The sequence below is a fragment of the Phycodurus eques genome, chromosome 14 (assembly GCF_024500275.1).
Source record: "Phycodurus eques isolate BA_2022a chromosome 14, UOR_Pequ_1.1, whole genome shotgun sequence".
Lineage (NCBI taxonomy): Eukaryota > Metazoa > Chordata > Actinopteri > Syngnathiformes > Syngnathidae > Phycodurus > Phycodurus eques.
The window spans coordinates 502,140-524,701 of NC_084538.1; the positions used below are offsets into that span (position 1 = coordinate 502,140).

General features: G+C 48.9%; 2 protein-coding genes across 6 annotated transcripts; one reads left to right on the top strand and one right to left on the bottom strand.

Moving 5' to 3' along the window:
• Positions 1-1,363: 1,363 nt before the first annotated feature.
• dek (DEK proto-oncogene) lies at positions 1,364-11,023 on the bottom strand. 3 transcript variants are annotated; one of them, XM_061695847.1, is made up of 14 exons: positions 9,215-11,023; positions 8,971-9,102; positions 8,680-8,890; positions 5,815-5,940; positions 5,650-5,745; positions 5,471-5,580; positions 4,439-4,533; positions 4,240-4,369; positions 2,836-3,081; positions 2,077-2,184; positions 1,926-1,989; positions 1,720-1,859; positions 1,587-1,655; positions 1,364-1,514 (listed from the first exon to the last, which is right to left on the bottom strand). In XM_061695847.1, exons 4-14 carry the CDS (start codon positions 5,915-5,917, stop codon positions 1,503-1,505), a joined length of 1,173 nt encoding a protein of 390 aa, XP_061551831.1. In that variant the 5' UTR covers positions 5,918-5,940; positions 8,680-8,890; positions 8,971-9,102; positions 9,215-11,023; the 3' UTR covers positions 1,364-1,502. The 3 variants fall into 3 exon arrangements, with proteins under 3 accessions (XP_061551831.1, XP_061551829.1, XP_061551830.1); XM_061695845.1 differs by having other exon boundaries at positions 8,680-8,895; XM_061695846.1 differs by having other exon boundaries at positions 8,680-9,102.
• Positions 10,576-17,906, top strand: snx6 (sorting nexin 6). Of its 3 annotated transcripts, none has more exons than XM_061695842.1 (14): positions 10,576-10,628; positions 10,741-10,791; positions 11,327-11,431; positions 11,517-11,627; positions 12,818-12,939; positions 14,201-14,324; positions 15,326-15,421; positions 15,496-15,601; positions 15,678-15,753; positions 15,837-15,876; positions 15,960-16,046; positions 16,117-16,276; positions 16,656-16,741; positions 16,822-17,906. In XM_061695842.1, exons 1-14 carry the CDS (start codon positions 10,623-10,625, stop codon positions 16,873-16,875), a joined length of 1,224 nt encoding a protein of 407 aa, XP_061551826.1. In that variant the 5' UTR covers positions 10,576-10,622; the 3' UTR covers positions 16,876-17,906. The 3 variants fall into 3 exon arrangements, with proteins under 3 accessions (XP_061551826.1, XP_061551827.1, XP_061551828.1); XM_061695843.1 differs by having other exon boundaries at positions 10,602-10,628; positions 10,744-10,791; XM_061695844.1 differs by lacking the exon at positions 10,576-10,628 and adding an exon at positions 10,950-11,130 and having other exon boundaries at positions 10,742-10,791.
• Positions 17,907-22,562: the final 4,656 nt, after the last annotated feature.

Here is a 22,562-nt window from a genome sequence, read left to right on the forward strand (position 1 = left end):
AATAACAAAGAGCAGCTCACTCAAAGAAAGTTATGACATGTTCTGCAACAACAACAACAAGGATCACGCCAATCTATGATGTTGGGTGGGGGGGAAAAAAGTACAAAAAGAGGGGTTAAAAACACGCACGGGGTCACCGGGCGCTCGGGAGAGGACTTTTTGGGCTGTCCATTCAAGGAGAGCTTGAGGCATGTTCACGTACTTAATAGTACGGCGCGCGAGCAGCCGCCAACACGACGTTATGTAACTAGCCAGCTAGTACTAGCGCCAATGGACGAAAACATGCCACGTTCTGTCGAATCGTGCTCTGAAGCTTGGGTCAACATTGGTTTGTGCGCGTAAATAATGTTGACAACATCAAGGTGTGCAGTCTGCGGGATGTCTTTCATATTGAATTAGACCGCGGATTAGGTATGACGTAAGACATACACTATCGTTATAAGCTACGGGACATTATTGGGTCGGGTCGCGGTCGGTTCGTATTCGCAGCACCGCAAAAGAACCACACCCAGTTTGTTAGAAAGCGGACAGAGACCACCTCAAAGAGGTCTCGGGGCAGTTGTTTGGTGCGCACCGGGATTCACACCTGCACAAAAGGTCCAGACCAAGAGGAAACCAACTCTGGTTTGTGTAAAGTGGACCAAATGTGAATACAGTAAACTCCCTTCCATCGCGGGGGCTACGTTGCAGACCCGCCCGCGATGGGTGGAAATCTGCAAATAGAAATATATAAATAATGTATCTTTGTTCCTCTATTTATGCCAGTGAGGCATAATGACAGACAGAACAAATGATAAATGCTCTTCTATTAGATGGCAGGAAGTCAATACATTCATGAATGTATCCACATTTTGTGACATTTTTGTTTGTTGGTGTGCCGTGAGATTTTTCAACTGTAAAATGTGCCTTGGCTCCATAAAGATTGGAAATCACTGGATGAGGGTCTTGAAAGACTTCGAAAACAATACACACAATATATTGAGAGTATGCAAGAGCAATGATTTAAAAAAAAAAAAAAAATTAACTGTACAAAAAGTAAGGTGTTTGCGTGACTGCGAGACGAGCTGTACTATCAATTGCGTTGATTTAAAAAAAAAAAAAAAAAAAAGGGGGGGGTGGCATTGCGCAATAACAAAAAGCAAGACATAGCAGGACCGCGAAGCGTGAATCGCAGTTTACTGTGCACCCAAATCTACATATCAGAAAGTGGCTGGAATTTAAGAGGTCTTGAACAGATTAATTGGCATTTGCTTTGAGATAAGAGCGTCTTGATTTACAAGCGTGGTCACGGAACCAATTCGACTCGAAGGGACGTCGGCTGACGTTTCGTTTCCTATTTTCGAATGAAGCGCACCAAGTTGGCTTTACTTCAAAATCTTTATTCAAAACATAAAAGTACAAAAAGACAGGAGGCGTGGCCTCGTGACCTGCCAATCACGGGGCTCGTCTTTACGCGATCGGAAGGAGGCGCGGCCAGCCAATCGCGTGGCTCGTCGTCGTCTTCACGTGATGAGCTGCGCACACAAACACACAACTCGCTGTCACGCACACACACGAGCCTTCACTCGTGCGTGCGTGCAACTCACAGACTTGACGGTTCGTTTGATGAAGTCCTTCCTGCCGCTCAGATCGCGATCAGGAAAGGCGTCGAACACCTGTAAGCCAGCCGGCGATTAGCGAGGGCCGACGAGGCGTGCGTTCGCGAGGCGGCGGACGCACCCGCTGGCAGATGATCTTCATGGTGGTCTCCTCCAGGTCGGCGTCGGCGAGGAGCGCGCGCACCGTCTCCGTCAGCTCGCCGTCGCTCGGCGCTCGCTTGGGCATCCCGACGAGCGGCTCGTCCTCGTCCGACGTGTCGTCTGTCGTGGTGACGACGCGCGTGAGAGCGGCTCGTTAAACTCGAGGCCGCGCGCCGCATCCCTCACCTGTGTTGGTGGTCTTGCCGCTGCTGCTGTCGGTCTTGGCGGCGGGTTTCTTCTTCTTCTCGGCCTGACGTAGAGGAAGTCAGCGTCACGTGGACAAAACGAAACCAACCCAAACCCCGCAGCGAGGTCAACTTGGTTTTTTTCCTCCCACCTTCTGGTCGCCGGCCAAGTCGTCGTCAGAGAGGTCCCTCTTGACCCGCTTCTTCGGAGGCGGAGTCTTCTTGGCCGGCGTCCTGGGGCGCTTCTTGGACTCGGTCACCTGAGAGGAAGTCGGCGGGTCGGAAGGGGCACATTATTAACTAGATTCTCACTCCTCACTACGAAAGGATTTTTATGTAGTGGAACTCGATACGTAGTTCCTAAAAGGTCCCCTAGAAATCCCTTGTTAATCGGCCTGCCACGATAATTACTGTATCGACTTATCGTTTGACAAATAAAACGGACACGATAGCTTTTCCGGACTCGATAAATGGTCATTAGCCGTGGAAATAAATGTGAACATCTGTCATCGTGACAGGCCTACTTGATGTTGATTCGGGAGTCCAGAATGACAAATGATTCCCAACTGGACCGCTGCAACTGTGTAGTCCGACTACCGTGGACTACACAGTTGACGTTAGGGCTAATATAGATTTGTTTTTTGTTTTTTTCGGGGGGTGGGGGGGACTGCCACTTATCCCCATTTTTTTCCCACCGACTTATTTTTGTAAAGGAAAAAACATGAATTCATGGCAATTATGAGCATATTATTTACCGATCACTCGTGGTCTACATTCGTGGCTCAGGAACCAGGAAGGGCAAGCATACAGTGGTATGCGGTTGCCCCGTTGGCTCAACGGATGCTTGGCATACCGGCTCCGAGTAAATACGCTGCCGCGCTGGGAATCAGCCATTGTTGGTTGTCGCTCACCTCTTCCTCCTCACTTTTTTCCGCATCTGAAGCTTCGCCGTCCGCCGCCTTCGCTTCGTCGTCTCGGTCGTCCTCGTCCTCGCTGCTGGAGTCCGTGACGATGGCTTTGGACTTTTTGGGACCGGCCGAGGAAGAGGAGGAGACGCGTCCGCTCTTGGCGCCGCTCTTCGTCTTCTTGCTCTCGGCGACCGAGTCGGACGACGCTTTCTTCTTGGATCGCTGCTTCTTCTTCTTCACGGGAAGGCGCTGCAGGCGACAAACATTTAAGGGTGGGGGAGACGGAAGTGGGCGGGGCTTAACTCTCGTCGCGTGACTTCAGTCGCCAATTGCAGGACTTTCTCGACTAAATCTTCTCAACGAGCTGACTGGACAGGTCCCGTCTGTTTACTAAAGGGTGTGCTGACTAACGCAAGTGCAAATATTTGTTGCGACTGAACAAGATTGGACGCCTTGAAGTTTTTGTTTGTCCTGCCCCGAGATACGAGCGCTGCGTTGTGGCCGTGAATTCAACTCGCTCGCCGATGAAAATCTGCAAAAAGGGCTTCAAGCGGTTGATAGCCGAAGTTTACTCGAAAACCAAATTTGAAGGAGGAAAGTCATCTTAGCGTGATGCTAACAAACATTGCAAAATGCCATAGTGGGGCTAACGAATCTAGCATCCATCTTGTCGTAGTTATGCAATACATATGTGAACAAGCAACAGTGGAGCAACACATGTAGACAGACAATAGAACAGTACTGTCATATATTGTTTATCCTCTGAAGAACGACTAATACTGTATTACCGCGGCCATCTCCGTGTACTCCTGCCTGTCTATTATTCTGCCCCCAGGTGGCCGAGCCGGGCACACCAGACGGAGCAGCGCAAAATCTTCATTTCTTTCCATTCTATTTTGTGATGTCATTACTGTATGTTTTTATAAAGTGCAACATTATAGAACCGCATCCGTCCGTCCACACGTCCAGCTCAAAAAACTCTTGAGGTCCTAAAAACTGCTCCCGCCGCCACGGGGCGTTCTTTTGAGGTCCAATCGCCGACGGGCTGACGCGGTTCTGTAGATGGCCGTTTTTGTTTTTTGAAGCTTTTCAGAAATGTCTCAAACCGAGGGAATGTTTTTTGTGGCGATGAGGGCTTTCAGAAGAACTACAAAGTACAGAAAATGTCTTTTTGACGATGCAGTAACTGCATTGGCAATCGTTCACAGGCCCCAAGCCCCTTCCGGAACTATCCAGGAAGTCCAAACGTGGCAGTGGCCAATCAGAGCAGACTGGACCTTTTGCCAGTTTTGGGAATCTTAACGCGTTGCCAGTTTGAATCGGTGCGGGATGCGCCGCCCGCGCACCAACGCTTCGCGTCCGATTTGAGGAGCCCCGACTGGGTTTTGGCCACGAGCGGTCGCTCACCTTGCCGTTGTCCTTGGGCGCCAGCAGGAAGGTCACAATCCGCTCCACCAGTTCCGCCCGCGTCCCTTTCTTCTCCAGGTCCAGAATGCCGCAAAGCAGCTTGAGCTTGTTGTTGGTGAAGTGCGAGTTCCTGCCGCCAGCGATCAGAAAGCGGTTACGGCGACCGCGCGCTCGGACGATCGGGCGCCGGCTAACCTACTTGAGGAGTTTGTCTCGCTTCTTGAGGTAGCGGTCGCTGCCTGCGTGGAACGGGAAGCCGTTGAAGAGGCGCAAGTTCTTCTTGATGCTCGCCGTCTGTCAGAGCACAGCGCCCGCCGTCACTTCCCGCGCGCCATGCTTGGACCACCTCGCAAGATGACTTTGCAAACGAATTGATTTTACAAAGCAATTGATTTTGACCGAGTGACTACCCACGAAACGTTCGAGACCTGCACGCAACATTTTGCCTTCTGGGACAACAGAAGCACCACAAATACCAACAAGAAAGTCAGCGCTCATATTTCACCCGGAAAAAAAGTTTTGTAGTTTGTCGCTGTTCTTCAGTAATCAGCACAAGAATAATCATCGGTGTCACCAAAACACAACAGTTTCGGACTAAAAAGCAACGAGCAGAAAAGTGAGCGACGCAGATATTTTGGGCTTTCGGGACACCTACAGCTGGGACTGGCCGTCCAAATCCCACTGGCCAATTGCAATCGGACGCTTCCTCCTCGTGCTATTCCCAAATAAAGACAAATGAAACATCCAACCGGATGAGTCGAAAACCGTCGACAGCACCCTGGTTAGGTCCCGGCAGCTATTTTTTCAGCAGCCTTGGCGCCGTAAAATGCGGGAATCCACGCCGGCTGAAGAAACATCGGTTTCTACTAAGTCAGCTAGTTAGCAGTAGCCTCGACGCGTTGAACGAACGTCGCATAAATTCATCCGATTCATCTGCCGCGGCCATCGGACACCCGGTTCCGCGGAGATTCTCGACGACCGATCTCCGTGAACCACGGCTACAACTGCGCACGAAGTCAAAAAGGCGACCCTAAACACCGCAAGTAACTGCGGCTTCAAATCAAGTACGTACTTTGATTCGAATGCAAAAATGGTGATATTATATGTTCCTATGAAATGGCCCCAAGTAAGTCCCAGCTAATTAAATTGGAAAATATTCCAAATTGGAAAGTTTCCACAATTCGCCAGGTTAACTTGTTCCGTCCGGAAAGTCCGGCGGCCATCTTCTTACCTTCCCCGGCCGCTCAAACAAGATGGCGTGCAGAGGTTTCAGGTCTTCGGGCTTGAGTTTGCCGATGTGGAAGTTGGTGCGCGGAATGTCTCCTAGCTTGTCGCCATTTCCTGCGCAGACGAACAGCGCGGGTTCAGCCGGCGCTAGCCGCGGCCGGACGGCCTCGGGCGACAACGTACCTTGCGCGATCGTCAGCTTCTCCTTGTGTCTGGGCGCTTGCATGTCCAGTCGCTCCACGCTCTTCTTGGCGCGCTTCCCCTCCACGATCACGTCGCCTGCGGGGGCGGCACACCGGTATGGGCCCCGCCCGCGACGCACATAGACGGGAAGTGGATCTTTCCTACCTGCCGTGCTTTTCTTCGCACCGGACGCTACTTCCCGCGACGTCTCCGGCGGCTCGTCCGCAGCTTCCGACGACGCTCGCCCGCCTGACGCTTCGTCCGCCATGTCGCTCAGAACTGCGTCGCCGCCTTCAAGTGTGACACGCACGCGTTCAATGCCCCCAAGATTTGTGAGATCGGGCCTTAATGACATAACTTTTATAGGTACACAGGGCAGACTGCAACTAGCTATTATTTAATCTGGTCAATGAATCGGATAAAAGAAAAAAACTCCATCCCTTTATTGAAAAACAGGACATTATTTCAAATTGAGAGTGCAGGAAACGCACAAACATAAATTGACTCCGATTCACTTGAGTGTCTATAAACGATGACTCAATTGTCAAAATAGTTAATTTGATCATTGATGAGTTGTCCATTATGATTGTTGCACCTTTACATAATTTGACTTGAGCTCTAAACTTTTGAATGTACATTTTTTCCTTTTGTTAATTTCCAAGACTGTCCACTTGTATTCCTTTCTGTGACTCTTCCGGTCTCGCTGCTGCCACCTAACGACGACGCTCTTAAGGTCTGACCGCTTCCTGTTTGACGACGAGGTCTCGCTGATCAATTGTTCACCATCGTCTTGTTTTCATGATGTCAAAACATCAAGAGCTCGACCGCGATGATTTTTTAATTCAACCGAGACTTTTTCAGTCCGTTTGTTGGGAATTTTTTTCTGTTGTCCGACAGCAAATTGTGCAAAAACATTCAAAAGTTCCAATTATGTTGTGAAGGTCATGTTGTCAGACACACCACAGGCATGGAAAAGGTGACGAGCCAAAAAAAAAACCTTGGCGCGGTGTCTGGGGGGGATCCCCGGGCACAGAAAAACATTTCTTTACAGCGCTTAAGTACATGTTCATGTACAAATTGAAGATGAAAATGAAATTTGCCTCATTTCTTTGCTTTTTTTGTTTTGGCCTCCAACTTGAGCCAGGCCCATCTCCGCCTGCTTCGAGCTGTGCCACGTGAATAGAAATCGTAGAAATTAAAAAAAAAAAAAGAAAATAGAAATAGAAATCCTCTTTCCGCACTCTCATTCTGGAAAATAATTGACCAAAATCATTCTTCGGAAAATATTGAGTACAATATTTTTCTGTTTTTATTGGCCATTTCTGAATTTGAAGTTAGTTCATTCTGTGTTGTGACAAAATCCCTAACATCGCTTAATACATTTAACATTGACATCCATAAACTAATTAGATAATAGTAGGCTCGTTTCCTAATCAATACAAGATGTACTAGCGGAACCACTCTTGTTGCGCGTGCGTCGCGGTTCGCCGCGACCCGCAACGCCTCAATGCGAAAATACAAAAGACCAGCGCAACAAATACGACACGGGCTGATCTGAGGAGCAAAGATGTTACTGAAGCGGAAGAGTAGCAATCGAGGATGTTCGCTCCAGAGGTGGGGGGGAGGAGCCAAACGAGTACTGCTGCTTGACAATGATGGGACTCAAGTCAAAGTCAAAAGTAGTCCTCCAAAAAGTGACTTGAGTAGGAGTTAAAAAGTACTCAAGTACTGAGTAACTTTGAACCACAACATGAACATCAGTCAAATTAAAATCAAATGGGTTTTTTTTTTTTTTACTGCAAGGCGTTTTCTCAAGTTATAAGTGGGCTAAAATATCCACATTTGGGCAGGTAATGCCAGACGAATGCAACAATACACGAGAGCTGTTGTTTTTGCAAACATGAGTAGCGCCTCGTTGCCTTCACGGTAACGACGACCTTCCCAACACGGCCGCCACGTACGCACGACGATCAACCGGGTTGGCTGATCTCGTGTTAATACCTATGCCCGGGAAACCCAATAGAAGACGTTGTGTGAGGTCAGGTGACATTCTTGTCGTTTCATTGGTGAACTAGACTTAAACGTCACTGTCGCTTAAACTGGATTGGCGCAAACAGCGCCTAGCGCGGAAGTCGAAGTCGTAGTCCCCCGCATGAAATAATTGATAAATAAAAGTAGCAGGCGACATTTAGATCATCCAAACGGAGTAAAAGTGCAGTTACTTCTTAACAGCTGAAGCGGCGGAAAGTGTTTTTTCTGGTCTCGTCAACTCCTGTGCCTCCAAAAGCAAATGCGTCAGAAATGACGCGCGTGTGCGGACGGTGGATGTGGGGAATGGATCGAGCCGCCAGCGTTCGAGGAGTACGAAACAGCGACTCATCGGATCTGTACGATTCACGGAAATGGCCTATTTTGACTCAAAAAGGTGACGGATTTGGATGTATGCGCTGTAGGTTTACCCCGAAAGCTTAATTTTACAAACGTTTTATGAGTCGCGTATACACATAATCACACACGACGACAAGATGTTAAACTCACTCGAATCATGAGTTGATACGTGAATAAAAAGATTGCAAAATGACACTCCATCATTTATTCAAGCAAAAGAAAAAAAGTCAATAAATAGCGACGACGTAACGGTCACATGACTGTAAACGGCGCCAACATCAAATTCACCATGATGCCGTGTTTTTTCTTGGTTGTGTAAAAGTCTGTTTATGACCGTGAACATCATTTTTTTTTTTTTTTTTTCCAATACACATTTGTGGTCTATTAAGCGTTCGACGAAAGTCCGCTCACGGTCACGTTTCCTTGCCGCCGATGACGTCATCGATACGTTTGATTTGAGATGTCGTGACGTAGCAGACTCGGCTCTTTCGTGTCGTTAGCTCGGCTGCTAACACGAGTTCGCCCGTCCAAAATGATTCAAGAATATTCAGAGTTGGCAAACCATTCAAGACGAAAGCCGGGAGCGCTCAACGCGCGTTTCGGACGTCAGCGGCGAACAGCTCACGCGTTAGTTTGCCTTACCTCGGCGTTCTTGTCGGTTTGTTGCGTTTGTGGTCGCGTTGCGCTTCTGTCGTCACTTTTTTTCTTTTCCGTTTGATTCCTGATGGCGGTTTCTCTGGAGGGCGGGGTTACGACCGCGTCCTCGCCCTCGATTGGACCCGAGAAAGGGGACGTCCCCGCTCATCTTCTTCGTGCACGAGTAGTGGCGGAGCGCTGGGCTCAATGTTGCCCCCTAGTCTGACGCAGGGGGTAACGCATCAATAACGCATCAATTTTTTCAGCAAGTCAAACGTTTCCATCCATTTTCCATACCGCTTTATCCTCACGCGGGTCGCTGGCTGCGGGAGCTTATCCCAGCAATCTTCGGGCGAGAGGCCCTGAACCGGTCGCCAGCCAATCGCAGGGCACAGAGAAACAAACAACCATTGGCGCTCCCATTCACACCTACGGGCAATTTAAGAAGAAGAAAAAGAATCACCTTTTACTGTCACGAACATGAACACGCATGCACACGAAATTTGTTCTCCGCATTTTATCCATCACAGTGAACACATACACACGTTAGCGGAACACACTGGAGCAGGGGAGCATTTTGCGGTATCGGCGTCTCCCGCAAGGACGCCACAGCCGTGAGTCCGGGAGATGTGGGCGGGTGGTCCGGTCGGGGTCTTGAACCTGGGTCCCCCACGGCGGCGGGCGATGCTCTTAACCGTTGGTCCACGGCTGCGTCTTCAATTAACCGGGTGTAAACCGGAGTCACGGGGAGAACATGCAAACTCCACAGGATTGAACCCCGGTCCTCAGAACCGCGAGGCAGACGCTCGAACCAGTCGCCGCCGTGCTGCCGCCCCAAAATAGAAATAACGTGACAGAAATCTTGAAAAAATGAGGAGGACGTGTGAAGGTTACTTCTGAATACTTCTCCATGTGGCTTTCATGATTTCAAATGGTGTTTTTTTTGTCTTTTCTGATATCCCATGCCGACTGGCAAAGTACGTCAGAAGAATTAGAACAAATGCAGATGACCTCTTGACCCCTGGAGCGTGCTTACGCGCCTCTTTTTTCTTTTTCTTGTTAGTTCCTGCTTTTGTGTCTGCTCAAATGTTCTTCTCAATTTGAGGTGCACACGCGCCATTGGCTCTTCTTTGCCTATTTTGGCTTCGCTCAACTGCCGACTTCCAACTTGCTGCCGTTCGGCACGTTTGCGTCCGATCTTCAAGTTCGGGCGACGCGCCGCCGTTTTCTCACGTCAAATTTCCGCGACTTTACTCAAATACTCTGGTCAACGTGAATAAAATAGCAGCAAACGGTATCGAACGAGTTCAGCTTGAATGCGACGCGTCGAGCCCGATCGGAGTTGAAAATGATTCCGGTTTGTGAGAGAACAACATTTTGTCCGCTCATTAGAAGCAGCCTCACTTGGACTTCGCAATCCATTTTCGGGAGGTTCGGTAGAACGCGATTCGGGCTACGTATTTTGATTTCAGTGCGCGCTCAGCAAAACGGCCAAGAAACAGACCCCGGTCGGAGCCGCAGATCGAGGAGCGGCCTGACTTCAGTAGAACCTCGCCGCTCCGGCTGATTCGAAGCACCTTGACGGATTCACCTGCGGCTGTCAGAAGCTCATTGGGACCTTTCGGATTCGCCCTCGCGCTCTGTCGTCCGAAACGAGCTCGACTTCAGTCCGTCTGATCGATCTGTCAAAAGCAATCAATTTTGCTTGGACTGTCTGGGAAATATTGGTTTTATTTTGTCATCGTTGAAAATTTAAGGAGGACGAGCGAGCGGTCTATCCATCTCATTGTGGAGAGCAGCTGTCTCAGAGTTATTTTGCTCATTTGAAGAAGAATTCGCTTCAATCGTGTGGCAAAAAGTTTCGCGAGCCTTTGAGGCTGCAAAGGTGACGTCACGCGCCGGGATGTTTTCGCGCGCCGTCGTCTTCCGGTCTCCACCCGTCGGCAGCCATGATGGTAGGTTAGCTTGGCCTCTTTTCTGCCTTCTTTCTGCCCATTTGCTCCATTTGGTTCCTCGGGCGCCGTCCCGCTCGTCTTCTGCCAATGTTTGCGCTCTGTGTGTCCGCAGCAGGAAGGACTGGACGACGGACCAGACTTTCTCTCCGAGGAGGACCGAGGAGTGAGTTCTCCTTTTTTTTTTTTTTTTTTTCTTTCTTTCTTTCTTTCTTTCTTTCTTTCTTTCTTTCTTTCTTTCTGTCTCTCAACCTCAACCCCACCCCACCTTCTCTTTTTTTCTTGTCTTTTTTTTTCCCCCCTTCTCTTCACCCGTTCGAAAAGAAACTTGCGTTAGCAGCAGATAGCCCCGCCTGTTAGCATTAGCGCGCTGCTACCCGGACGTTAGCTCAGCTCGGCTCGGAGGGAACTGGTTCTGCCAGCGGCAGGTCACGTGCACCTGTTTCAACTTCCAAAGGGATGTCGACACGAAGCTAACATGCTAAGAGTTAGGCCTGGTACACACGTAAGGATTTTTCCACTTTTAAACTGATTGTTTACGTGTTTAAAGTCAGGCGTTTCACAGTTTTGGTCGTACCATTGTGTGCGGGAGAATCGCAACACGCATAAATAATGACTTCCAAGTCCTTCATCTAGAAATCGACATAGATGTGGTGGCCAGGTGCATCATGGGAAATGTGTGTGTGTGTTCGCGCGCGCAGCCCAGGGCGGTCGGCGTGGACCTCCAGACGGACGCCACGCTGCAGGTGGACATCTCGGACGCCCTCAGCGAGAGAGACAAGGTCAAGTTCACCGTGCACACCAAGGTGAGGTCACTTCCTGTTCGGCGGCACGCGGGCACTTCCTGTTTGCGCACGTCAGACCGCGGACGGCGCGCTCGTGTGTCCGCAGAGCACGCTGCCCAGCTTCAAGCAGAGCGAGTTCTCGGTGGTCCGTCAGCACGAAGAGTTCATTTGGCTGCACGACTCCTTCGTGGAGAACGAAGACTACGCCGGATACATCGTGAGTAACGGAAGCGGCGGGGTTTTTTCGTGCCACTTAGTACTTTCCGGGTGATTATTGTTTTGGACTCAGTCGACTTCAAGAATATTTGGACATCCGGTATGTTGTTCCCCCGCAAATGGAGACGCGGCCCAGCCGCAAACGCTGAAAATCCGCAAGTAATTGACACGTTGCAATTGCCTATAGTTGCCACAAGATGGCCACAAAGCACTTTTATTTCTACTAGACAACTATGACCTGACTAAATGAAGCTCCTCCCCTCACTTCAACAGAGTTTCTTGTTTTATATCGTCGCTGTTGGGCGGCATCCTCGCACCTCCAAAATGAGTACTTTTTGGGGAAAAACAAAACAGAAACATCTTGCTTGCGTGAGTTACCAAACACCGCATGGTTGAAGTTGGTAATGTGCCTTATATTGCTTTCACCAACACAACGGCGCCCCAAAATCGCGTTCGGTCGCAAAAAAATTGCTAATTTATCACGCTGTCTTTGACACATTGCAACTGCCCGCACACAAAATGAATACTTAACAAACGCAAACGACTGCGGTTACATCATCTTCCCAAACTTTTTGTCAGACCTCTTCGAGCCGTCAATAAAACAATGAGCACAATGAAAAACAACAATGAAAAAAAGCCACATTCTGCACATTTGGTGATTCCTTCAGGTACCACTAGAGGGAGCTCGCATCCCACGCGTGGAACTTGTACCACACTTTGAGAACCGCTGATCCAAGTCAACGTAATGACTTTCGCAAAGTGAAGGGAAAGATGACATAAAACGCTTGACGCACTTTTTATTTTAACATACTAAATCTACTGGAGTTTCCATTGACACTAACCTTATGGTATTTCACAATTTAGATGGCAAAATTGACTAAACCTGAATTGCATTCTTGTCAAAAGACGAAACCGAAATCAAAATTTGCTGTCGAAATTAGCATTGGAAATAAGGGAACAAGAGAAGGAAGGGGTGCAGATGGGAGGATGAGAAGAAATAAAGAAAAAAAGGAAAGAGAATTCAAAGGCTTACATTGTGAAGCACTCTTAATCCGTAGTTGGCCAATTGGCGTTCGCGTGAGGCCGAGCGGCTAGCCGTCATCGGCCGCGACCTTCGATCCGGGCCTTTGTCCGCATCCTCTTGAACGGTTTATCGGCCCGCGCTAACGGACTCTTGATTCTGTGGTTCAGATCCCGCCCGCCCCGCCCAGACCCGACTTTGACGCCTCCAGAGAGAAGCTGCAGAAGTTGGGCGAGGGCGAGGGCTCCATGACCAAGGAGGAGTTCACCAAGATGAAGCAGGAACTCGAAGCGTGAGTCACTCAAGTTAAATTCCCGATCGGGTGCTGCTTTCCTACTCCTTAATGACTATATCGACAGGTTTTTATATAGTGGACTACGTCGTCCATTGACCAAAAAGCCCTTGGTAGTGATTAGGGAGTAGGAAATGCGTGAATGAGTCCTTCACCATTCCTGACTCCCTCATCGCTATATTGGGATCGTTATATAGATCCCACTTGTGAGTCTTTCATAACGCCAGCCGCCGTTCGAGTCTTTTGTGATTAGGGGATACACAAATAAACTTGAGAAACCGGCACTGTATGGTGACATTAGGAACGTGGTGAGATCAGTCAAAATTCTGAGTCTGGTGGGAAGGGCCACTTCAACCGCAGGACAACGGAGCAGGATCTCCCCCCCCCGCCGCCCTCAAAATGTTTTTTTTTTTGGTCACCTTTTCCATGCCTTTGACCTTTGCATGTCTGATCGTAGTGTTGGGACTCGCCCCCTAAAAGCCCAACCGCTTTTCATATTGACAGTGACGAATGAATCGTGAATGACAATTGAATTGTTACTCCTTGTACTGTTCCAAAATAATAAATATAAATAAGTATGAAAAATCCCATTTCTTTATGATTTGTGAACGACCTATTAAATCGGTAAGAAAGCGTACGCTGGCCCGTTTTGACTGCTGTGTCTCTGTACAGAAACCTTTTTCCTGTGAGTTTAAAAGGGCTTACTTTAACGAGGATCCCTCGGCGTAGCTCGGCCTCAAGTAGACTCCCTGGCCGGGTCTGTTTTCCGCTCGTCGCGGGTGTCGTAAATCTTCACGGGTCTGAACCGAGCTTCCGCCTTTCCGGCCAGCCACTTAGCCGCGCGAGCTAGTCGGATCGACGGTCTCCCTTTCTCTCTCTTCAATTTGCCACCTTGCCGCGGCGCTCCTTTTCCGCTTCCGTGGTGTCCGTGCGGCTCGTTGGCGAGCGAGGCAAAATTGTCTTAAACAAACTTTACGGAGATCTCGGCGAAGGCACAATGTGCACATGTGCAGAAGCGATGCGCTGTAATTCCAAACGCCGGCGGACGTCAACAAAAGCATTGCAGCGCTTGTCAGAATAAAATACGTACTTTAATTCATTTTCATTCGAATGCGACTATTCTAATTTGGGATGAGGTTTTTTTGCATTGGAATTGGAGAATCAATGCGAATAGCGAATCATTCTTTCCTAGCACTACGCTATAGGTATTTTTCTATAGTTTTGTGAGTGTCGTCTCACTTCCTGTCATCGGACCCCGCAGAGAGTACTTGGCCATCTTTAAGAAGACGGTCGCCATGCACGAGGTCTTCCTGTGTCGCGTGGCGGCGCATCCCGTCCTCAGGAAGGACCTCAACTTCCACGTCTTCCTCGAGTACAACCAGGACGTGAGTAGCCTCGCCGTGCGGAAAGCCCTTTGTAGTCCGTATCCCGGATAGGTGGACCATTGGTGGGCTCTTTGTTCGCGTAACTGGCTTAAAGCCATTTTAGCAGTTGTTCGATGTCCTACTACAGACATCGAACAACACACACGAGACAATCGGCCTGTTTTTGTGCCGATTTTGCTCCTCCCTGACCCAGATTGTCAAACGCCAGGCAATCTTAAATCTTATAAGAAGACCCTATAACATTGTCCTGGGATTTGTCCCAATTTTAGGGTCTGAAGCGGGTCGGGCCGGCATTCTCAAACATTGAACGTCAATATTTATGACCAAAACGCTCCGCGCGTGGGGGAGAATCGACTTCTCCCGAGTCATGACGCTGAGAACGGCGACTTTGAACAGAATGTAGCCAATCGAGAAGCGCCCTGACTCGGCAAAAGGAAACGACCGTCAATAAAAACAAGCACGTCTCACCGGATGTTGTTTATTATTCATTTATTTTTGTGAGTGTGTAAAAGCGCGTTCCCCAGAGGACACGAAGTATTTTTCAAAGCCAGTTGTTTTTTGGTGACATCGACATTTTACAACCTTCCGGAGCGTTCGGCAACTGAGGTGATCGCGCAAGATTTCAAGATTGCCGATACGACAGAATATTTGTGTGTGTGTGTTGAGCTTATCGGAGCACACGACACACAATACGGACAACACTATGAAATGCCAGATTTTTTTATCTTCATGTGTGGGTGGGGTCTGTCACAGATAAAAAAAAAAAAAAAAAAAAAAAAAAAAATCTTTTCAGGCCTAATGTGCTGATTGTAGATAGAATAGTTGTTCTACGACTGCACTAAATTGTCTTATTGGTGAAGACAAAGAGTCTACAAGTACACGGACGGCAACGATCTGGAATAAATGCTCAAACAACTTTCCATCCCACCGCCCACTTCCCACTATGAAATCAACATCGACGATGTCGTCGACATCGTCATCGCCATCTCTCGTGCTCACAGCTGAGCGTGCGAGGGAAGAACAAGAAGGAGAAGTTGGAGGACTTCTTCAAGAACGTCGTGAAGTCGGCAGATGGTGTCCTGGTGGCGGGCGTCAAGGTAACACACACGCTGACGTCCGTTTGCCGCCACGTCAGTCGCGCTCTGACGCTCTCGTTGGCACTTGCCCGTAGGACGTGGACGACTTCTTTGAGCACGAGAAGACTTTTTTGTTGGAGTATCACAACAGAGTGAAAGACGCCTCGGCCAAGTCGGACAGGATGATCCGCTCCCACAAGAGTAAGACGGGAGGCGGGAGGCGGGCGACGTGCGTGGACGGGCCGTGGCTCCCGACTCATTTGTTGTTTTTGTTCAGACGCCGCTGACGACATCAACAGAATGGCGTCGTGTCTGTACGCGTTGGGAACGCAGGACTCCACGGACCTGTGCAAGTAAGAAGCTCACGGCGCCGCCGTGTGTTTGTTAGTCGCGTGTGCATACAGAATGTTCACACGGGTGTCTGCTTGCGCTTCAGGTTCTTCCTCAAAGTGTCCGAGCTCTTTGAGAAGACCAGGGTACGTCACGTGACTTGTGTGTGGTCTCGGTCGTTGTTTAGATGACTTGTCTCTCAACTTGTTTTTTTCCGCCCTTCTGCCAGAAAATCGAAGCTCGGGTGGCCGCCGACGAGGACTTGAAGTTGGCCGACTTGTTGAAATATTACCTGAGGGAGTCGCAGGCCGCAAAGGTCCCTCTTCTTCACGACGGCGCGTGAGAATCTTCATGGTGTGACGATGTGAGCGTGTCGCCCCCTACAGGACCTTCTGTACCGCCGCGGTCGAGCGCTCCTGGACTACGAGAACGCCAACAAGGCTTTGGACAAAGCTCGCGCCAAGAACCGCGACGTCCTCCAGGCGGACACCGGCCAGCAAGTGTGTTGCCGCAAGTTTGATAAGATCTCAGAGTCCGCCAAGCAAGGTAAGAACTTCCCTCATCCGGGCTCCTCTCAACGCCCGGTCTTCTCCCATTCTTCCTCGTCTCTTCTCAGTATTCTTCATCTTGTCTCCTTGTTCTTTTAATGGTAGTCATCGCCTCTCTTCTCCAACTCTTTGTCTCCTCTCATCCCTCTTCATCTTCTTTTGTCCTTCAATTATCATCTCCTTGTATCTTTGTCTCCATCTCCTCTCAACCTGTTGTCCTTGTATCCTCTCAGTCCTCCTCTTCTCCTCGTCTACTTGTCACCTACCCTCATGTCTCATCAACCCTTCTCTTCCACATGTCTCCTGTAAACCTCATTTCCTGGTTTCCTTGTCTCTTCGACCCTCATTTTCTCCTCGCGTTCTTGTGCCGTGCTCAGAGCTTATTGACTTCAAGACGAGGCGAGTGGCGGCGTTCAGGAAGAACCTGGTGGAGTTAGCCGAGCTGGAGCTTAAACACGCCAAGGTAGTAGTGACCTCGTCGGTAACCTAGTCTGCGACGGTGTTGATGATGTCATCGTTGGCCCGTCTTTCGCTTTCTCTCAGGGGAACTTGCAGTTGTTGCAGAGCTGTCTGGGAGTCCTGAAAGGAAACACTTAACCATGCCTCCCTTGTCAGAGCCACGCTCCCTCCACCTGGACAACGCCCTCAGCGTGGGGGTGTCGTTTTGGGGGGGATCATGTCGGATGGACTACAGAACCACAACAAGAAGGCTTAAAACTACACAGGACTTTTGTTATCTTCCTCCCTAACCACAAGCTGTCCTCTTCATCAACTAACACACACACACACACAGACACACAATTTGTCCTTGGGTCAGACTGTTTCAGTCTGGGTCAATTTGGAGCAGTCTGGTACTGTCTGGCTCACTCTGGTCCAGGTCCTGGATCAGTTTGGTACAGTCTGTTTCAGTCAGGATCAATCTGGCTCAATAGGGGTCATCCAGTCGAGGTCCATCTGGATCGGTCGGGTACTTTCTGGATGAGTCTGGTCCAGGTCTTGGATCAGCGTGTCCAGTCTGCATCAGTAAGGAACTGTCTGGGTCTGGATCAGTTTGGTCCTGATCCTCTTCCGATCTGGGTCACTGGATCTGGATCAGTCCAGTCCAGTCCAGTCAGAATCTTTCTGTAGCAGTGTGGTTGAATCTGAATCAGTCTAGTGAAGTTTTGCTCAACCTAGATTAGTCTTAATCAGTCTGGTCCAATCCCCGGGTCAGTCCAGTCTAACTTTGGACAGTCGCCATGGCGCACATTCTCCCGTTTCCTGTCATCTTACTTTGGCGAGATCATTGGGTGGTGTTCAACTTCTTTTGCCGCCTTCTCCTCCAGGTGTGGTTCCTGTTCGTATTCAAATGAGCGAAAGCCTCGGACAGGTTTGTATTCCAGTCCAGTACAGTTGTTGACTAATGGCTGCTTACGGCCATCTTGGTCATCTTCCTCTCTTAATTGTAGCTCCTTTTTGTTTTTGTTGGTGGGGCGCGCTTGTGTGTTTGCCTTAATGTTACTCTTGTTGATTTTGTTTCTTTTCACTGTAAACGAATGTTTTTCACTCTTCACGTGACCAAAGCTTCCGTATCATCTTGAGATGGCGATCGAGTACAAAAAAAATAAAGGGGCCAGTCCAACAAACGAGCTGATTTGTTTTCACAATACAACTTTCGACTTTTCTTGGCGTGCTCCAGTTTCCTGGGCCATTGGGGATGAATCATTCCCAAATCGCCATGAACAATACTGCAATGTGGATCTTCATCTTTTCCTACATCGCAAACGGCACGACAAACTGGCAAACTCCCCGGCTGTTGGGAATCGCTCGCGGTCCGCGATCTAGTGCCCAAAACAGTCCCGTCCCAAGGTTTTGGAACAGCGAGGTCGATTCCTTTTGTTTTTCTTGTATACTGAAGGCATTTGGGCTTCAGGTCAAAAATGAATATCAGACAAAAGTTCAGAATTGCAGCTTTTATTTCATGCTATTTACACGGAGATGTGCGACAGAAGCGCGGCGTTGGAAACCCTCGCGAGACGCCAGCTCGGGCCGTCTGCGCCTCCTCCGTGCGCCGTAGAATGCGGCCGCTCCGCCGGTAAGTGGCCCAGAGGGAAAACCTTGGTTGATGTGTGAAATTTGGCAGAAACAAGGTCTGGAGGGTAGTCCCCGGCGCTTAGCGAGCCTTCCCTCGTGTAAGTAAGTCGAGTCGTGTCGCTAAAGATGAAAGAAAATAATAAAGACAACACGAGAGAGCGCGTGACTGAAACGACCACCCGCGGAGGTGCCGTCTTGGTTCTAGGTATTTGAAATAGCGGGCTCCACCGTTGAGTCGTCAGTGAAATACAAAGTGGCTTTAGCAGTAGAAGACGGGGGACCGTCATGCTCGACTCACTACACACTCCGACCGCACTGCAAAATGACCGAGTCACGATACAGCCGCCTCCGAAAGTATTGGAACGGCAAGCTCAATTCCTGTGTTTTTGGGTTTCAGATCGAAAGATGAATATGAGACAAAAGTTCAGAATTGCAGCTTCTAGATGTGTTCAACAACTCAGGACAGAGCAGCTTTTGTTTGAAGCCATGCACGCCGATTCAGCCCTCGTTATTCTTGGGGACTTTAACAAAGCAAAACTCCACCACGAACTCCCTAAATACAAGCAGCACATTGACGGTTCCGCCATTGAAAACAACATTGCTGCACCATGCGGAACTACTCGTTCCGTGCGGCTTTGGGCTCGTCTAATCACCGTTTAATTCACTTAATACAACTTCAAATAACTTATTAAGCAATTACTTTTTTTTTTTTTTTCCCTCATTGTGGGTTAAATAGTCATTCTAATTGCCTTCATGCGCACCCCGTTATTGAAAACATTGACACAAATAAAAATATAATAATGTATTCCATTTATGTAGCGCTTTCAAGGCACTCGAGGACACTTGAGAATTGCACAAATGATTCTTTCACTCCACAGTCACACCCCGGTGGTGATAAGCAACTTGTGTAGCCACAGTTGCCCTGCAGGGGGCAGTCTTGACAGGAGCGTCATTCATATAACACTGCTATGGGCGTCCGAGATGCTCTTATTTTCGTTTCTGAAAGGTGACAATGCAGCCCCGTGGGGGGCACAAGCCAGTGCAAACCGTAGGCCGGTCCCAAGCCCGGCTAAATGCAGAGGGTTGCGTCAGGAAGGGCATCCGGCTTAAAACCTTGCCAAACAAATAGGAGCGTTCATCCAAAGAATTCCATACCGGATCGGTCGTAGCCCGGGTTAACAACGTCCGCCGCCGGCGCCGTCAACCTGCGGAGCGCCGTTGGAAATCCAGCTACTGTGGGTCAAAGTCGAAGAGGTGGAAAGCGGGTTCTTCGGCAGAAAGAAGAGGAAAGCACAGACCCTAGAACTGAATGTTGGGACTATGACAGGAAAATCTCATGATGATTAGGCGAAAGGTTGATATATTGCATGTCCAGGAGACCAGGTGGAAAGGCAGTAAGGCAAGAAGTTTAAGGGCAGGGTTTAAATGATTTGACCATGGTGTAGATGGGAAGAGAAATGGAGTCAGGGTTATTTTAAAAGAAGAGTTGGCCAAGAATGTCTTGGAGGTGAAAAGAGTACCAGATGGAGTGATGAGGCTGAAACTTGAACTTGAGGGTGTTATGTATAATGTGATGAGTGGCTATGCCCCACAGGGAGGATGTGACCTAGAGGTGAAAGAGAAATTCTGGAAGGAGCTCGACGAAGTCGTTCTGAGCATCCCAGACAAAGAGAGAGTCGTGATTGGTGCAGATTGTAATGGACATGTTGGTGAAGGAAAGTGATTGGTAAGTACGGCATCCAGGAAAGGAACTTGGAGGGACAGATGGTGGTAGACTTTGCAACAAGGATGCAAATGGCTGTAGTGGACACTTTTTTCCAGAAGAGGCAGGAACATAGGGTGAACAACAAGAGCGGAGGTAGAAGCACGCAGGTGGATTACATCTTGGGCAGACGATGTCATCTGAAGGAGGTTACCGACTGTAAGGTTGTGGTAGGGGAGAGTGTGGCTAGACAGCAAAGACGATGACTCTGGTGGTGGTGGGGAGGAAGATTAGGCAGACAAAGGCAGAGGAGAGAACCATGTGGTGGAAGCTGAGACAGGACGAGTGTTGTGCAGCTTTTCGGGAAGAGGTGAGACAGACCCTCGGTGGACGGGAGGAGCTTCCAGAACACTGGACCGCTGCAGCCAAGGTGATCAGAGAGGCAGGCAGGAGAGTACTTGGTGTATCTTCTGGCAGGAAAGGAGAGAAGGAGACTTGGTGGTGGAACCTCACAGTACAGGAAACCATACAAGGAAAAAGGTTAGCTAAGAAGAAGTGGGACACGGAGAGGACCGAGGAGGAGAGGCGAAAGGAATACATTGAGATGCGACACAGGGCAAAGGCCAAACAAGAGGCAAATGATGACATGTATGCCAGGTTGGACACTAAAGAAGGAGAAAAGGATCTATACAGGTTGGCCAGACAAAAGGATAGAGATGGGAAGGATGTGCAGCAGGTTAAGGTGATTAAGGATAGAGATGGAAATATGTTGACGGGTGCCAGCAGTGTGCTAGCTAGATGGAAAGAATACTTCAAGGAGTTGATGAATGAGGAAAATGATAGAGAAGGGAGAGTAGAAGAGGAAAGTGTGGCGGACCAGGAAGTGGCAATGATTCGTAAGGGGGAAGTTAGAAAGGCATTAAAGAGGATGAAAAATGGAAAGGCAGTTGGTCCTGATGACATTCCTGTGGAGGTATGGAGGCATCTAGGAGAGGTGGCTGTGGAGTTTTTGACCAGCTTGTTCAATAGAATTCTAGCGCGTGAGAAGATGCCTGAGGAATGGAGGAAAAGTGTGCTGGTGCCCACTTTTAAGAACAAGGGTGATGTGCAGAGCTGTGGGAACTATAGAGGAATAAAGTGGATGAGCCACACAATGAAGTTATGGGAAAGAGTAGTGGAGGCTAGACTCAGGACAGAAGTGAGTATTTGCAAGCAACAGTATGGTTTCATGCCTAGAAAGAGTAACACAGATGCATTATTTGCCTTGAGGGTGTTGATGGAAAAGTACAGAGAAGGTCAGAAGGAGCTACATTGTGTCTTTGTAGATCTCGAGAAAGCCAATGACAGAGTACCCAGAGAGGAACTGTGGTACTGCATGCGGAGGTCTGGAGTGGCAGAGAAGTATGTTAGAATAATACAGGACATGTACGAGGGCAGCAGAACAGCGGTGAGGTGTGCTGTAGGTGTGACAGATGAGGTTAGACTGGAATCCGCTTGGACCATGATGTTTGCAGATGAGATTGTGATCTGCAGTGAAAGCAGGGAGCAGGTGGAGGAACAGTTAGAAAGATGGAGGCATGCACTGGAAAGATTAGCCAAAGTAAGACAGAAAATATGTGCATGAATGAGAGGGGGTGGCGGGGGAAGAGAAGAGTGAAGTGGCGGGGGAGAAGAGATGGCGAGGGTGGAGGACTTGAAATACTTGGGGTCAACCGTCCAGCGCAATGGGGACTGTGGTCAGAAAGTGAAGAAACGGGTCCAAGCAGGGTTGGAACGGGTGGAGGAAGGTGTCGGGTGTGTTATGTGACAGAAGAGTCTCTGCTAGGATGAAAGTTTATAAGACAGTGGTGAGGCCAGCCGTGATGGACGGATTAGAGACAGTGAGTGGCACTGAAGAGACGACAGGAAGCACAGCAAATGAAGATGTTGAAGTTCGCTCTCGGAGTGACCAGGTTCGATGTTTTGGAGACAAAGTTAAGAGAGAGCAGACTTGGACGGTTTGGACACGTCCAGAGGAGACAGAGTGAGTATATTGGTCGAAGGATGATGAGGACGGAGCTGCCAGGCAAGAGAGCGAGAGGAAGACCAAAGAGAAGGTTGATGGATGTCGTGAGGGAAGAAGAAGAAAGGTGACAACCCTACTTTCATTGCTCAATGACTCTCCTCTCCATACTCGTGTGTTTTATGTCCTAAATGTATATTTTGTCATAGCGGCTGTTTGTTGTCATACTAGAGCGGACATAAATTACTCGTCTTGTAAATTGCAACATACTTGGCAAATAAAGCTGATTCTGATATGGTGATTAGGGAGGATAGGGCCCGTGTTTTCAATCAGTCACTAATGCCCTACTCCCTAATCATTGTAAAGTATTAGGATTTTTGGGTTGAATTTTTCGTGAACTATACGTGTACTGTCTAAAAATCCATACACAATCGTGCGTTCGTACAGCAGAAAGTGTAGATTATGATTATGCCATAATCACTTTCTCGGTCTCGTTCCCTAGCACAT

Excerpts from the sequence above, each read along its gene's own strand:
- dek (XM_061695847.1), bottom strand. The coding sequence starts at position 5,917 with ATGGCGGACGAAGCGTCAGGCGGGCGAGCGTCGTCGGAAGCTGCGGAC. Across the intron at positions 5,581-5,649 it reads GAAGCTGACGATCGCGCAAG|GAAATGGCGACAAGCTAGGA; the intron begins GTACGTTGTCGC and ends TCGTCTGCGCAG. Across the intron at positions 4,370-4,438 it reads AAGCGAGACAAACTCCTCAA|GAACTCGCACTTCACCAACA; the intron begins GTAGGTTAGCCG and ends CGCTGGCGGCAG.
- snx6 (XM_061695842.1), top strand. Across the intron at positions 11,432-11,516 it reads AGTTCACCGTGCACACCAAG|AGCACGCTGCCCAGCTTCAA; the intron begins GTGAGGTCACTT and ends GTGTGTCCGCAG. Across the intron at positions 16,277-16,655 it reads CTCAGAGTCCGCCAAGCAAG|AGCTTATTGACTTCAAGACG; the intron begins GTAAGAACTTCC and ends TGCCGTGCTCAG.